Source organism: Uloborus diversus, chromosome 4 (assembly GCF_026930045.1).
Source record: "Uloborus diversus isolate 005 chromosome 4, Udiv.v.3.1, whole genome shotgun sequence".
NCBI classification, from domain to species: Eukaryota; Metazoa; Arthropoda; class Arachnida; order Araneae; family Uloboridae; genus Uloborus; species Uloborus diversus.
Window position 1 is genome coordinate 97,818,692 of NC_072734.1, and position 17,931 is coordinate 97,836,622.

General features: G+C 34.0%; 1 protein-coding gene across 1 annotated transcript in view; it reads left to right on the plus strand.

The window, feature by feature from the left end:
• Positions 1 to 17,931, plus strand: part of LOC129219802 (T-box transcription factor TBX3-like) — a 131,091-nt gene that overhangs the window by 57,600 nt on the left and 55,560 nt on the right. The window contains exon 2 of the mRNA XM_054854106.1: positions 10,829 to 11,096. Coding sequence (XP_054710081.1) covers positions 10,829 to 11,096 — 268 coding nt within the window. The remainder of the gene's footprint in view (positions 1 to 10,828; positions 11,097 to 17,931) is intronic.

Here is a 17,931-nt window from a genome sequence, read left to right on the forward strand (position 1 = left end):
TCAGCCGAGTAATTCAAAAACTGGTTCTCTTTTTAACCGACTTCAAAAAGGAGGCGGTTATCAGTTCATACCGTATGTATGTTTTTTTTTTTTTTTTTGTCCACTCATAGCGTCTCACCTAGTGAACCGATTTTGATGATTCTTTTTTTAATGGATAGAGGATGGCTCAACTTAGGTCCCATTACTTTGTTTGACCATATTTCTTCTTTAGAAAAAAAGTTATTTGCAAAAAACAGTAAATTTCCCTATTAAATGATTAAAATGATATTGTAGCGAAGTTCGCACGTTTCATCCGTGGATAACGGTGGCTCAGTGGTAGAATTCTCGTCTCCCACACGAGCAACCCGGGTTCAAATCCCGACTAGGATAAATTGAGTTTTACTAAAATTTCGTTTCTACTGTTTCCCGAATTTTCTCGAATGTTCTATTAATTTCTGTATCTTTTCAAGTCTGGAAAGTTCCAGCACTTTTTCAAGTTGTATATAAGGAGATGTAACGTTCATTCGTGGTTCTGAATAAAAATCTCGAGTTGAGACTAACGAGTATTCGCTTCATTTGGCTTTCACATTGCCTTCGCTATTTTCATCTACGCGACAATATGAAACTCATTGTTATAAAAGTTTGGTGCCATATAACTGTAACATTAATAGTAATTGTAATGATAATTTTGAATAAAGGATTTTCTAAAGTAATACAGTGATATAGAGCCGCACTTCTTGCTAGGTAACTTCTTTACTTTTACTGAAATATCTACATTTACACTAAAAAGAATGAAATAAAAAAATTTTGAAAAAAAAAAAAATAGAACCGATTTCAAAATTGCTCTAAAAAGTGAAAAATAATTTTATTCTTTAAACACCATCGATAATACTTTTAAACATAATTTTTGAAGTTGGCGCAAAAACAAAAAGTAAAATCCATTGTAACCATGCTTCGTTCATATTTTTATCAAAAAATCATCCAAACTTAGGAACGAAACATTTATATCGTTACTCAAATATGCTGTCATCAATGCGTAATGCATGTGGTAGTGAAGAAACTGGACGTGGTTAAATTTATACTTGTAGTTGAGTTATGGCTGTGAATGATTTTATCGATCGTTTTTGCGCCAACTTCAAAAATTATGTTTAAAAGTATTATCGATGGTGTTTAAAGAATAAAATTATTTTTCACTTTTTAGAGCAATTTTGAAGTCGGTTCTATTTTTTTTTTTTTTTTCAAAATTTTTTTATTCCAGAACTTTTTTTTGCTTGCAAATTCTTTAAGCAATATTGCTGATTTAACTAAAAAAGGATAAAGGAAAAAATGATGCACCATATTTTATTATGGTATCTTATTTTTCAAAAGAAAAAAGTGAGTTTACTGCTAAAATATTTTCTTTAAAACATTTAATAAAGCTGTATACTAACTGCCATGTTTCTTCCATTTGTTCACATTTGAACAGGGGCGTGCACAGAAATTTTGGGATCCGTCACAAATGATTTTTACAGGCCCCCTTCTATATTTTTTACCCCTACGTCCCTACATATACTTGACACTCTTTTTAAAAAACTCGGGCCCGGGACAACAGGTGTCACTCCCCCTCCCCCCCCCCCCCCCTGTGCACGCCCTTGCACTTGAACCCTGTAGTACGAGTGGAAGTAACTTATCTCTTTCCTATAGTTCACTTCCACGATTTTTATGTAATGTCTCCCCGAAATTATCGTTAATTTTACAGCATACAATGGATATTCAGTAACATATTTCTTACTGTGGCAACAGGAAGAATCAGTAACTCTTTCAATGCAAGATATTTTGCTGGAACTAAAGCTGTTGCTATTGGAGAATTTTAGGTGTTCGTTCAAACACACAGAACTTTTTCCTAGCGTTTTTCTTTAGGTTTAAAATTAAAATAATATTTGATTCCCCTTTTTTGTTCATCGCAATGCATCATTTCAGTGGCGTACACAGTACCACCGCCGCGGGGGAGGGATGCGCAACAGGTATGAGGGCACACTCTGCAAAAAAAAAAACCGCTATGTCAAAATTAAAAAAAAATCCTGGGGGGGGGGGGCGCGCACTTATAAATTTTTTTTTTGGGAGGGGGGAGACCGAAGTCTATGTACGCGACTACATCATTTTCGTTTAATTTAAAACGAATATTGCTCATAGTAGTTCTGTTTTGAAAATGGAAACCATGCCATTTGAGGATTCACACGTTAAATATCTTATAGACATTTTGTGGGGAAAGAGCGAAAAAACCCGCTGCGGTAATGCTTGTTGATTACACATTGGTAGGTACTGTAATTTGCAGTACCCTCCAACGGCTAGTTGCTGCGGAAATTAGTCAAATTCAAATCCAAACTGAACAAACTTTTAAAGTGGTTTGTAAATACCAGCACTTAAAGAATTTGAAATTTTATAATATCCATATTTGTAGACTTTTTTTTTCTCGATCGTGTTTATGTTACGTCAGTCATAGTGCGGTAAATGCTAAGGATATTGCTGCTGTTGTCTTGTGCCAGCTAGACTGGCCATTTGGGGCGCGCTGCTTCACTTTTCCAATTGTACCGTAATTTGGTGCGAAGTCCGACTTCCAACAGTTACACACATGCTATAAGGACCCGTTTATAGGGTGGGCAGCCATTCACAGCACAACTCATTCACAAAATGAAAGGATAATAGAGAGAAAGTACATCCATGCCCAAGCTGGGATTCGAACCCGGGATCTCCCTATCGCAGTCAGACTCCTCTGACAGGGCGGGCGGCAATGTTACGGATAATTGTAACCAATGAAAAATAAGCAAATGGAAGTATCGTAATCGTTTTAATTTTTTTAATAGCAATAAAATCGATTTTTCCTAACACAAACGGCATTTCCTTTACTATTAGAAATCATATTTTATCTCATGCTTTTTTGTCCTCTCTAGAAATTGCACAATATCTCCTGCCTCATCTTGTACTTCTTCGCGATAGGCACTCGTTCACAATGGCATTATAATATTACAAGACTAATGGAAGCATCAACATCTCGTGCTCCGTGTTCGCTCGCAATAATTTTATTGACACAGTTGCTCCTTGCATTATTAATGCCAATATTTCCCCGATCTTTATCGACAGAGAAAAACGCTTTAACCACAATCGACCGCCTAGTGTGACAACAATATAAATCACGCTAACCCCTGACGACAATTCAAATTGCCTTCTTTTACATCACACGATTCCAGGCTGTGATACCACCATTCATACTTTTCCTCCTCTTGTGGACGAACCTTGGACCTTTCCTGCAGACATTACCACTTTGATTTTTACAGAAAACGAGACAAAAATCGAATGTTGGTAATTCGTGAATGGGAATGGGCGTTCTCCCCTTTTGTTCCATTCTTCTTTTTTATTGTTCGTCGTTTTTCTAGAGGCTGTGTTCTGGGGTGCTGTTCCGAGAGCATTCAGCTGTTGATATTCACGCCAACTCTCGGCAGTGGTTGGTTGGAAAGGTAACGCTTTGATCAGCGAGCATAACGCGGATAGCATGGTTCGTTTCAGAATCTACGCACGCATGAAAATGCTCATTGTGATAATGCTAATGCTGAAAGTTTCACAAGGTTAGAATAGGTATAAATGATGGAATGATGGTTGAACATCATTTCGAAAGAAAAGAATGCATTCTTAGAAGATCCATCTTTTGGGCAATGCACTCTTAAAATATTTTGAGTAGAATCGAATTTTTGACCAACCCACTCACAAAATTTCAAAGTTTAGCGGAAAAAAATTACAAGAAATTGAAGCGAAAATAAAGTACTAAAAGAAAAGAAAAAAGAAACCGAACAAGAAAGAAAGAAGGGGGAAAAGAAAATGAAAAAGTCGCGCGCGCGCGTATTCTATTTTCTATCATTAACAAATATACCTTCCAAATGGGGAACCAGGAAATTTCCATTTCAAGTATCAACTAATAATTTTTTTTAAATTCGGAAAAGTTTTTTTTTTTTTTTAAAGGGGCGGGGAAAAAAAACTCCCCTTGTGGTTCATAAAAGTTTCTTGCTTAAGTAAAATAATAATCATTTTTTATATGTTCACTACCACACCTGCCAAACTTTCAGGGGAACCAAGAACAGATTTCAATCTTCAAGTAGGGGAGGGTAGGGCACATTGAGACAAAGCTTTTTTTTTTCTTTGGATTTTTTAATTGCAATCGGTAAATGATGCTAAGGTACCTATGAATCTGAAGCAATTGGCCAGGTGGAGTCTATGATGTTGTTGCTTTTGTTTGCAATTAAATGATCGTCATTTTTTAAATTTTAGACAAGCAATGTTTTTTTTTTTTTTTTTTTTTTTTTTTTTTTTTTTTGACTATCGCATGCATCGATTTATAACATTTTCTTTTATTAATAAAAATTAGCTATTTGATCACTTTCATTGTTCTACTTAAGTTGCTAATTATCGTTTAGGATAGTCTTTAAACGAACTCCTTGAAATGTTGAATTAAAAGAAAAAGGCGGAACGGGATACAGTGAGGCAGTCGTAGTTGGGGCGAGCTGATGAGACTGTCCTACTGTGCTCTATCTTGAATTCTGATTCGAAAGGGGCGTGTGTGTTTTCTCAACTTGCTGTTTATTTACTTTACAGGTACTTTTACCTCATTAAAAAACTAACTTTTTGATTCTAAGTGGAATTCAGATAAAGTAGATCAAAATAATGTGTAAATTTTGATAAAACTTACAAAAGAGCCCTCTTATTCTAGTGTAGCATTGAGTGTTTTCTCAGGTCCTTAGAGTTTCAGAGGATATCCAAAAACCGAAGAGAAAAAAGATTGAATAATGAAGAATTGTCTTATAAAAAGAGTAAAAGTATCATTGCAAGTGATATTCCAGGAAAACAAATTTTAGAAGAAGAAAACACAAAATAGAATCTAAGTTCAAAAATTTTATATTTTTCATCTTATTGACCAACACCCTCCCATGCTAGCTGCCCGTGTCTCCGGCAATTCGCCCTCTCCAGCGTTTCGCCATCCAAATGATTGACAGGTGAAATCAGGTGAGGCATCATCACAGTTCAGTGATTTCCCTACAAAGTAGGTAGGGAAAAGTCGTAGGGATTATTTATCCCTATCACTGAGCTTAAAGAGAGAAAATATTCCTAAAAGTTTTAAGATTCCTTGACCCCTCCCTAGCCCCTTATCACCTCGTGGGTGTTCATTTGCACATGGATTGAAGAGAGGTACGCATTAGAAAAATGGCGGTCAATTTCGTACGATCTCGACGCGGAGGGAAACTAGCTTTGTTCCAAGGATATTTATATCGCATCGCTTAAAAAAAAAGAAAAAAAAGAAAAAAACCGGAAAATTATACTGGAAAACCTGCGGTGGCCATACAGTCCGATTTTTTGATGCCATGTTCCACATTTTTGGAATTTATTAAATTAGTAATATTAAGAGACAGTAATATAGCCCAATTATTCAGAAAAAACAACAAATCAGCTTTAGGGACCACGCTCCCTAACTTCTAAACTTATTTTGACCCCCCACTTTTTTGGTGCAAAAGCCGCCCTGCTTACATCTTCGGACATTTTCAGAAGCCAGATTTTTGTCACTTTAGGCGACTGAAGGCAAGCACACGAAAAAAATTTTAGTATAACGAAGAACACACATCCGTTGTATAACCAATTCCATAGTTTGCAAGGTACACCGATCACGCAACGTTTTTAAGGATTTGGGGAATTCGCTTACGTAGCGTACAGTGCATAAAAAATGACAAAACGTACAACTTCAAATTTAGCATTTTTATTAAATGCTAATGTATTATATTGAAACCAAGTCTTAAGGTAAAAATTTTATAATAGCTGAAATTTCGACTAAATAGAACATACAAACGAAAACTGACTGCTAGAATATACAGCTCAAAAAAAAAAAAAAAACTATCAACTTTTTTTACTAAGAACAAAACGCATTTTATCAAGGAAAAAAAATCTGAGCTCTTCTATAGCAATAAAGTTTGTCTGAGCAACAACGACCAAACAAAAGAAAAAATAAAATAAATGGAATTATTGTATTTATTTCATTGTATATTGTTTAGACTACGTTTTTTATTTATCGTTTGCCAAATTTAGCTTATGTTTAGTACTAATATTATTTTCTTACAATGCATTTTGGAAACAAAACAATTTTTGTCTTTTTATTTTTAGAACACCGATGAGAAAATAAAATATTTAAAAGTTAGTGTTATAGGTGGCTTTAGAATTATTATCATACATTTTTTAACAGTATTATACAAAAATGAAATTCTATCTTTTGAAATTCGTGTTATATTGAAACCGTGTAGTATTAAATTAAAATTTTGTTCTGTGTAATATCGAAACCGTGTTATAGAAGCACCGTGTGATATGAGGGATGCCTGTATACATATACGCTAGTCTCCGCTCAATGAGATTAGGGGCCATTCATTAATTATGTAAGGGTCCCGAGGGGGAAGGGGTGTTGGAAAAATCTCTACATACCCTTACTTGGGGGGAGGGGTCAAACCCATTCTTACGTAATATTTTTAAGTCGATATTTTATATTAGAAATCGCGCGGTCTAGTGGTTTGGCAGGGATCATATTTCATTTGCTTCTACAATGTTAAAAATGTATTAGGATGAGATATTTCTTACTTGTTTTCAAATAACTAATAGTGTAAAATATAATAAAAGAATCGAACTGTGTATGGTATGCCTTATTTAGTATCGAATCATATTCAAAAAAGAATTTGTCGAAAAAACATTCAGTCACGATTTCTTTTAGTAAATATTTCTTTGCTCAAAAATGTTTTTAAAAAAATTAATAATAGTGAATTTAATAACGTTTCCAGTGATGTACGATTCGTTATTTTATTATTTTGAATAACGAAGTGGAATCTTACGTAAGATGGGGGGGGGGGGGGTGAAAATCTTACTTACCCTTACATGGGGAGGGGGGTCAAAAATTGCCAAAATCATCCTTACGTAGTTACTGAATGGCCCCTTACTTTGACAATAATTTTGAAAACTTATTAAATTTTCAGAAAATGTTTAAGGTGTCGATCCAAGTTTTATTTTCTGGGTCCCCATTTTGTTAAAAAACAAAATATTTTTCTAAATTTTCTTTGTTTTTGAGAACGAAGTTACTGTGAATTGCCAGGTTATATTTGGGCATGGCAAAATGATGCTCATTCACAATATGAAGTATAAGAAGAGAATTGTTAATGTCTTAGTGATAGAATCACAAAAACCGTTTTTTGGAGGTTGCCACTTTGTCTCATTGGATCACCATGTGGCAAGGGTTGACCCTAAATCTTGAATTTAGTTCATGATGCAAATTTTTGTGAATGAGCCGCTTTTACGATGTGGAATTTTGTGAAACTGCCGCTTTTACAATGCAGATTTTTATGAAGGGGCCGCAAACCGGACCCAATTCCAGTCGGGGATCGACCCTATTTTGGTGAGCGTAGGGCGGCATAGAGCCGATGCGGGCCCCTTGTCATTTCGGTCGCCAGGTCTCCCTCTTCTCATACAATTATATGTCATCAATGTACATTTATATGTCTCAGATTCCAAGCTGGGCCCCTATTTCCCGATTAGGCTGACATGGCCTCTGGGCGAGCAACAAATGTTGTTCGCTAATTTTGTGTTTCTCCCAATTAATAATGTTGAAAAAAGAGCAATTATATTTAAAAAACATGCTGGTATCATTGTGGTACTCTACTCACTGACATTTTTGCTGTTGGTTATGATATGGCACTGTAGACTCTGGAGAAATACAGCGGTTTTTTGCAGAAATTTAAGAGAATTTGAATTCAGTTTTAAATTTAATCGAAATCTTGGTTGAGGTTGTACTTTACTGTAAAGTATTGTTTCTGAATTCAATGAAATTCATCAACTTAAAACAGCAAAACATGCAACAAAAAATCAACTTCAATTGTTAATGGAGTTTTTTACAATAACAACAAACAATATCAATAATCCTGATTATTACATTACGAAATCAAATGAAACTAATGTAAAAATTTGAGTATCAAAACACCATAATTGAAATAACATTGGACAAGAACTATTCTTATCTACCTGTCACAATCCAAAAAAGTGTAGCCTATGGAACAAAAAAGTCAGCAATAGAATATGTTAGATTTTAAAGTATACTAGCACTCTCTTTTGCTGCCCATTTTGTTATCGATGTTTCCGTAACAAAGTTTGTTCGATGCAGTAGCGTATTATACAGAACAACTTTATATTCAAAAGAACGATGCAGAAATGACAGCAAAAAAGGCTTTTAAATTTTTTTTTTTTTTTTTTTGAAAAACCTTTCTTTGATTCTGACGCCCTATTATGAAAATTCAATAGAATCAAAAATGAGAACTAAATAGAAGACCACAGAATGCTTAAGACGAATCCGATTGACTTTTTACATGATGCTTTTTCTTAAGACTATGGATCGAGCAAATGTCAGATATGGAATCTTCTACATTTTACGCTACAACATGATCTTTATTCCCTATTCCCACATTCGAGTGCCAAACAGAAGCGCGGCACGATGAAATCTTTCTCCCAAACCATAAATATAGCATGAAAACAACAAAAACATATTTTTAATCCTGAATTTTAACGGCGAACTTTTCCAGTACTTAGCATTGATATTCAAAATGTTAACTCACGGATCACGTGGTTTCCCCTAACCTCGAACCCAAATAGTAAATAGACCCCTTTTTCCCTAAAATTTTCCCTGCCGTTAAGAAAAATCCCTACGATTCAGTTATGGTTCATTGATTTGCAATGTTTCCCACTCTCCTGCAGAGCAGACACGCCTTCTTCTTTGTGAGCGCCGTGGATGGCGAATATGCGGAGAGGGCGAATTTGGGGTAGAATCCTAGCTGCCAAAGGAGCTAGGCACATTTCTAAAAGTCTCAAAATAAATCAATAAATAAATATAATTAATTAAGGTCTGGATTCTACGATTTCATATTAAGAGTTTATTAAAGAACCTTTAATTGATTCAGCCAAGGAACGTGTTCTAATAAGATATAGTGTCTATACTTTGATCAATGTTCTATTACATTTTTTTAAGGATGATCAAATGGTTAAAATATTTGATCAATGCCCTCACAAAGTTTCTGTCTTTCAATCATTGCGTAGTTATACTTACATAGCACTGTAGCAGAAATGGAAGAAAGAAAACAAAAGAAAGAGAAACAAAGAGGGAAGAAATAAAAATTAGTAAATAAAAAGCTTACTTATGTCTTTAAAAAAAGAAAAAAAAACAAGAATTTAAAAGGAAAAAAGAAAAAAAGAAAATTTTCATCGTGAGGGTGACCATAAAACTCTTATAAAATAAACAATAAAATTAAAATAAAAAAAGCTCCAGTAAAATGTTTTAGATTGGTGAGTTTCTTAAAAAAGCTTTTGAGATAGAAGTACATAAAATGCCTATCCTGATGGGATACGTTAAAAAATAAAAATATGTAATTAATTAATAGATGAGATGGAATAGTATAACAGAAAGAGCATAAATGACAAAGGTGTTGGATCTGCGGTTGTTCAGCTCCTGATCTGTGTTAGAAAAGTCTAAAAGGTCTTCAGATCCCTATCTGACCGGTAAATATGTAACTTCTTCAGTAGGCGCGTGAGACCGTGGAGTGTCTCGACAAGAGCATAAGGTGGATTAACCGCTTCCACTTAAACCGTGGTCCAAACTTTGGGGCAAACCTAACCTGACAGCGTACGCAATGGTGTGATTAAGATCTACGTGGCCTTCACAAAGCTGCCAAGTAAGCTTTGCCCCAACTATAATAACCTTACTTTCCTTCCCAATAAAATTTTAATATCGTGGGACCGCTATTTGCCCATATGTGTTCGAAATATATTAACAAGTGAATTGATAAAACTGAGGAACGGTAATTTGGATGGCTCAGATCTGTGACTTGTTTTTACTAGCTTTTGGCCCCTGAGTGCAAAAATTGATCTCGGTTTTAGTCCATCACATCAAGTTTTTAAGCTATAGATTGAGTTCAAAGCGAGTAAATCACAAAATGTAAAACATTTTTTTAAACATATAGGACTAAAAAAAAGTTCTTTTTAGCTTAAATTACATACATGCAAACACAGTACAAAAAAAATAAGTGTTATGTTTCTGATGCACAGCACACGGAATTATGTATTTTACAATTCTTACTGAAAATGTATTTATTTATTCTTTTTTACCGTGACGATAAAGTGGATTTAAATTTCGCGCAAATAATACCAAAAATATTTTTTGGTGGAAAAAAAGAAAAACGTTACACACGGCGAACATTTCATTGAAAACGGCTACCAAAAAATCAAGCCTTAGTCGCCAAAATTGACGATTATGTGCTTCTTCTTTAAAAATTCTTATCGTAAATCGTGCTACAACAACACGCTTCCACAATCCTGAGACATTTAGCGCATCAGTCTACTCCACCTTGGCAACGTAATTATATATAGGTAAATATAGGCTATAAAAAGTCGAATGTGGCTGCCATTTTTTGTGAATCTGGTAGTCAGTGGCTACTATTCAGAATTCCTAGTCTGGAGTTTTAAATATATTTTAATTGAAAAAGGTTGATATCAGTCAATAGGAGAGCAGTGGAGTTTCTCGTTATACGAGCCCAAAGTGATCATATGGGTCACATTCACATAAGGTGCAGAGAAAAAACCTAACCTGGAAGAAAATTAGATACACTTCTAAAATCAGCATGCCCATTTAACTGTAAAACAGCTCCAAAATCTAGAACACCCAGAACTTTTATTTGAAAATTGTTCCTCTATAAAATGTGTAACATACGAAAATCCATCCGATACTTATGTTAGAAATTTTTCTCTTTGCTTCCAGGCGCATGTTTCCTGCTTACAAGGTTCGTGTCAGTGGTCTGGACAAGAAAGCCAAGTACATTCTTTTGATGGACATTGTGGCAGCAGACGACTGTCGTTACAAATTCCATAATAGCAGGTGGGTGGTGGCCGGAAAAGCAGACCCGGAAATGCCCAAAAGAATGTACATCCATCCCGACAGTCCTTCCACGGGAGAGCAATGGATGCAAAAAGTTGTCTCTTTCCACAAACTCAAGATCACAAACAACATATCCAACAAACACAGTTTCGTAAGTATATTTGACATTGTTTTTGATAAGGGGTTGTCCACAAATGATGTCACGTTTTGGGTTAGGTGGGGGGTTCGTGAAAAGGTGAGTTTGTGATGAAAGGGAGGGAAGGGGTTAGAAGAAGTGTGACTATTTTTAAGGCTATATATGCTGTTATAAAATATGAAAACAAAATGTTTTTAGCTTGTTCAGTGGATGTAGCAGTTTTAGACTCTTGCTTTTGCATCTTCTGGACAAGCTAGCAATATTTTTTCTTAATTTGTTTTGGCATAGAACATATTCAACAAACACAGTTTCGTAAGTATATTTGACATTGTTTTTGATAAGGGGTCGTCCACAAATGATGTCACGTTTTGGGTTAGGTGGGAGGTTCGTGAAAAGGTGAGTTTGTGATGAAAAGGCGGGAAGGGGTTAGAAGAAGTGTGACTATTTTTAAGGCAATATGTTTATGTAAAACAGCGTGAGATGTGACAAAAGGGAGAGAGTCAAATTCGTTGAAAAAAGTGTGACATCATTTATATATATGGACAGCCTCTAATAAAGCTTTTTTGTAAAAGTGTCGAAAGCAGTGCATCTATCTTGGGTAACTTTGATCCCCAATTTCTCTATTTTTAAATGCACTGTCTATATACAGTGCTGGCCAAATTATTAGACTAAGACTGTTTTAAAAGCAAATTCTTTATTGATTACATAACTATAGACACATTAACGAACAGTGAAATAATTATCTAATATTTAGTATGCATTCCCTTGTTCTTGATAAGCATTTTGAGTCTTTTTGGCATACTTTTCACAAGGTTTACACCATTTCTTAACTTTTTAAAAAAGGAGGTAAAAAATTGTTTATACTCACTATTATATATACTCACATACACATACTCACTAATTACTTAAAACTAACTTTAAATATAACAGAACATACTAATAAAAAGAACTAGTGAACTGTTTAAGCTGATTGAGGTTATGTTCCTGGTAAGTAGATAAACAAAGAACATAAACAAAGCAGACAGTGCCGCCACCTGCAAACATTAAACTATGCTAAAATAACGTAAGAATAAGTGTACTGTATGTACTGTACTTTAACAATAAAATAAATAGTAATTTAGTACAAATAGTGTACTAAAAACAAAAAAAAAAACTCTTTAGTCTAATAATTTGGCCAGCACTGTATGTAAGTATCATTATAATTATTGGCATGAATTTGAAGAAAAACTCCTAAAACTGTATATTTACAAAAAATTAGGAAATAGTAATTATAAAACCGTTTAAAATGAATTAGGGAAGCACCGGGAAGAATGGGACAGCTGCATTTATATGCTGTTATAAAATGTGAAAACAAAATGTTTTTAGCTTGTTCAGTGGATGTAGCAGTTTTAGACTCTTGCTTTTGCATCTTCTGGACAAGCTGGCAATATTTTTTCTTAATTTGTTTTGGCATAGAAATGCAACTGTACCGTTCTCTCGATTCTCTCCCACTATTAAACTAGTTGAAAGTTTTCCAGAGAGTTACGATAATTTTGAACCATGCCAGAAAGGTGGTGTAAAATAAATTATTTTTTTTTTTAAATAAAAGTTGAGCATCTTTGAACCAGATAACTAAAATTTATAAATGTTAAAAGCGCCCCATTTTTATTTCGCAGAATAAAATGACATAATTTCTTATATTGCATAAAATATTAAGATGTAGGACGTAAGATTTCAACAACTTCAAACCAGTATTCCGGGGTAGTTTCCAACAGTATCTTCAGCATAATTGGATCAAACACTGAGCTGTGTTCAATGTTGCCAATTTATCTTGTAAGAAAACATAAAATAGTGCAAAGTTTATCCACATGGCTCAAAGTTATACCCTAATGATTGTATAATTTGAAAGAATATTTTTTGTTAGCTAATTGCTACAGAAACAATTAAATGATCTTGATGGCCGAAATACTATTAAGTCGAACCACAATCCTAGTTGATCTAGGAATGCGAATTGCAGTATAATTAACGATATTTGCGACTATACCATCAAAACTTTTAACCTATTTCCTAGAAATGATCCTACACTTTGAAATTCGTTTATTCGACTACGCAAAAGCATTCGTTAAATGTTAAACCACACAAAAATTTTGGTCAATTTTTCAGAAGTAAACTCTTCTGAATGTAATATTTGTCCCTTCTCTGATTGTTGCACTCTAAAATTTTTAAACTTTATTTGAAACTATTGGTACACCTTCTAAATTAGAATTTATTTAACATATCAACATTATTTCCCCAACATTATTTATTTAAAGTTTGTTTCTTATTCTTGATTCGAAGAGGATTTTTTATGTGCGTAAAAAGTTTTCTGGTTTTCTTATATCATAAAATCAAATATTTTCTACCTTCCTCTCTTATTTTGTATAGGAAAAATAAACAAAAGAGCAAAAAGTAAATGTAAATTTGTAAATATAAATAAATACAAAAAAATTCTTCACTCTGAAAATTGATAAATTGATTGAAGAGTTGCAATCACTTTACAAAATTATTATTTGAAGCGTTTTGAATTTTGTTGAGAAGAATGAACGACAGTGTATTTCTGTTTTAAAACAAACTTTGCGCTGCGCAATGAAACACCATCTGAATTTTACGCTCCATCTCGTCGTTGTCTGCTTCAATCGAATAATAATAAGAAGAAATTCAGTTTCTAGCATTTATTCTCAATTTTGCATTTCCTTTTGCGTTCCATTTCAAGCACGAAATCATTCTTAAGATCTTACGTGCATAAAATACACATTTACAAGAAACTCTTTGTTTTTGTGGTTTCTTATTCAAAATTTTATCTCAAGTTATGAACAGCTTAATAGTAACAAGAGTCAAAAAAATCCTTTCTTAAAAATGCAAACTTTCTTACTTAAGAAACTATAACACGATTTCATGTACGCTGTTGGTTTGAGAAATAGTTATGCATTATGCAACATATAGCTTCACTATAATTAGTTAAAACTAAAAATTTAAAATAAAAATGGATAAATCATTGAATTTTAACTTCACTTTAGCGTTGCACCCAGTGAATGAGACTCGATAATATACCCATTTGAATTTGAAAGTAATGATCCAAGTGTAAGATAAAAAGTAAATCTTCCGAGGAACCACTGAGTCTGGTGTAAATGTTACCGCAGATAGCACTGAAGTTAGTGATCGTTCACTAGATACAAATGATTATTAAGATGTTGAACTTGTATTTCTTTAACTTTCAGTACTATTATTGAGCAATCACGAATTGCTTTTTATCTTAGACCAAAGTTGATGTTACTCTGATTTTTCAGATTACTATGGCAACGACTATTGCCCCCGATATGGCAAAAAGTCTTCATGTGACACCCTTATGGCGCGAATGTCAATGGCACAGATAATTTTGACGTCAGATTTCCACCAGGTGGAGGCATATGAGCTGTTTTCGATGCGAAACTACATTACGGATTTAATTTTGGCGAGGGCATTAACAGAAAAACAAATACACAAGGGAAATTTTAAATTCCTCACAATCAAAAAATTCCGCGCAATCATACGGCATGGGCGCTGACGATTTTCTGCATCTCGAAAACCCACCGACTGTTCACCACGGGTCTGAAGTCTGAACCCCGGATCAATGGCATATGAGGCCAACATCTTACCATCACACCACTCAGCCGATATATCTTTGGATCTATGATTGTAAAAGTAACATTTTTCCAAAGCTTAACTAGCTTTTCATATGAATGCTGCGTGACTTCATCTTGAACAGGGATGCCCCGAACTCAAATTTTTGGGAGGGCTGAAATTCTTAATTTGCCGAATGGAGCTCCAAATTTTCCCTAATGACGATTTTGCCAAATCATCGAACAAAATTTGCCGAATAAGGCAATTTTTGGAAGTAATTTAAACTATATGCCTAATTCTCAAAACGTTTATTTTGCGAATAATAAAACAAAGGGATCCTGCAAAGGGCTACCCGAATGTTTAAATCTATCACTCTGCCAAAAGATAACCCTCCACTCTGCGAAAAACATTATCCAATGATATTACGAAGCAAAAATTCTATTTCCAATAATATCCGAAGCTGCTGATAAATTGTGGACAGAGAAAAAAAGACTCCCCCTCGAATCATCCATTTACTAAAGCAATGTTTTTATACACAGATCGCGTACCATTATACATTTTTGCTATTACTACGTGACACAGCCCCTCCCGTCGGGAGACATGATTGGCAGACGATATGACGCGTCGCTTATCAATGCGCAACAGCTTCCGTTGCTACGGCAACGAACACAACATAACTGTCAATCATTGCCATATTCCAAGATTTTTTTTCTGCTTTTTCCTTTTCCTCCAACCGTTTGTCTGGCGTTACATTTGATTTGGTTTTTTATTCATCTTTTTTTCACAACGTTGTGTGAGAATTTTAACAGCTTGGGCGATTAGTTCTTTCTTTTCTGGTTTGATTTTATTCGGCTGGCATTGGTATTCTATGCGGCTTTCGCTGCGTGTGATAAGAGCTTCAGAAATTTATCAGTTTGGTGAAATTCCAAGATTAATTCTTGATGTGTTGTGTAGAAAATTATCATTGGACTATATTAAATGCATGACGCATAGCTTGACAGCGCAATTTAAATCACGAGTTAATAGTTTTTGAAGCAATGTGGAAGAAGAAAGTTAGATTACAATGTTAATTTAACTATTACCTGTGAAGCAAGTAGCATTTAAATGGAGGAACGTTTTTCTGCAAAAAAGAAAATTATGTAACCCTAAATGCAATTAGGTTACTGTAAGACCATTTGTAAAATAATTCAAATGCTTCATTCATTTATCATTTTCTTTTTATTCTTCTCTTTTTTTCTTTTTTTTTTTCATTTATGTGCTGTGTTTGTTTAATTACTTTGAAGTTTAATATCACAAGAACGTACTGATGAGATGAATGCATTTGAAACTACGCTTTTTAATTCAACTATTTCAGACTGAAACAGAAAATTACACGCGGTAAGTATGAAGGAATTACTAACGCAATTTTAATTCTCTGTCGCTTTGGGTACTGTCTATTGAAATGCAACAGCATGTTACGGTTAAGAAAAGTAAGAAATTAATGAAAGCACTCATTAAAGATAGAAATGTGTGTAACAATTTTAGTTTAGATCATTTGACGCATTTGAGCTCCAGTTAACCTTGGGGAAAACAGTACAAAGCATTGTTTGTTAGTAAAAAAAAAAGCGCCTGTTTTATATGCAAAAAATTTCCCTCATATATTATTTCAAGAAGTGATCAATAAATTGTCTTGTCAAAATTGCCTGATCTTATTTTACTGTAAATTTTGTTTCACTGTAAATTACTGAAACAAAAAAAAGGTTGTTCTAGAAAGCCTAATTTATGTAGCTGATGCAGGCCCGGCTCCTGGGGTAGGCGACCTAGGCGGTCGCCTAGGGCGGCAGGTTTCAGGGGCAGCACGTTTCGATTTTTTTTTTTTTTTTTTAAGTATGAATATCTGTTTCAGCGCCGTAAGATTCACTGTTTCTATGCGAAAAAAAAAAGTAATTTAGAGTGTGTACCAGTGCTTGGATATGCAAAACACAGTTCGGAATTAAACAAGAAATTCAATTTAATTTTAGAGGCGGCAAATTGCGTGATTTAAGTCTTTTTTTTAATATTAATGTATGTTTCAGTGCCATGAGTTGCACTACTTTAATATTAAAGAAGATATTTTAAAGTGTGTACTAGTGCTTGGATATGCAAAACCCAGTTTGGAATTTAACTAGAAAAACTCACTTTAATTTTAAGCATTTTACAATTTTTTTTTATTAATATATTATTATTTTATGTTATTATTATTATTATTCAATGTGTTTTTCCTGTGATTTGATAACCCAAGAAAAGTAGAATGTATCATATAAGGCCATGATTTGCATTTTTATGACTCCAGTGTCCTTACTAAACCGAAGGATCGTGCGGAATGTTCTTATGCTGCATATAGGGACTATGCGCAGGGTGTGACCAAAAAAAAAAAACAGAAAATAACGTCTTATCAGTTCCCTTAATGTCACGATTCATCTTTCTCCTTTCCATTGAACTAAATAAAGAATTTTCGATAATGTTTTTGAGTTTATGAAATGTGGTATGAAATGTTTTTATGTTGGCAATAAAGATTTTTTCAATTTTTTAAAATTATGATTGCACATTTGGCGTTTTTTCAGTGTTCGCCTCAAAAGAGACCTCTGTTTCTACAACAATAAGACCAATTCTCCATTTTTTGTGGTGATAACCATAACTGGTGACAAAAATAAATCAATCTTAATTTTTCACAAGTTTGGATTTTTTTTCTTATATTTTATGAATTATTTGATGAATGTATAAAAACTGGAGCCAAATGAAACAAAAATGAGCGAAATATTAGGCTCTAATCCTGAGGTCGGCCTTATTTGGCGCACCTACCTTCTTCCAAGCAGTCCTCCGCCATTGTTTTCAAATAAATTTTACTTTAACCGGTACAACTCCTTATAATGTGTTTTCAGCTCTTCCTAGAATTTAAGGATTCCGTAAAAAGAGAATGGCTGCCGTGATAAACAGAAAATAATCTGCAAAACAGAAGGTAGATTATTGACCTACTATAAATAATGTTCTCTTCAAGAATTCTAAGCAGTAATCCAGCATTTAAAAAAATAATAATAAATAACTTAAACTGATAAAATTCCTTTTAATGTGCTTTTAGCGCTTTTGGCGGATGCCATATAAAGAGAATGCCAACATACGAAATAAAAAATCATCTTCAAACATAACATCAGAAACTAAATCATTGACCAACCGGAAATGATATTTTGCTGCGAGTGTTCCTTCGCCATTTTTA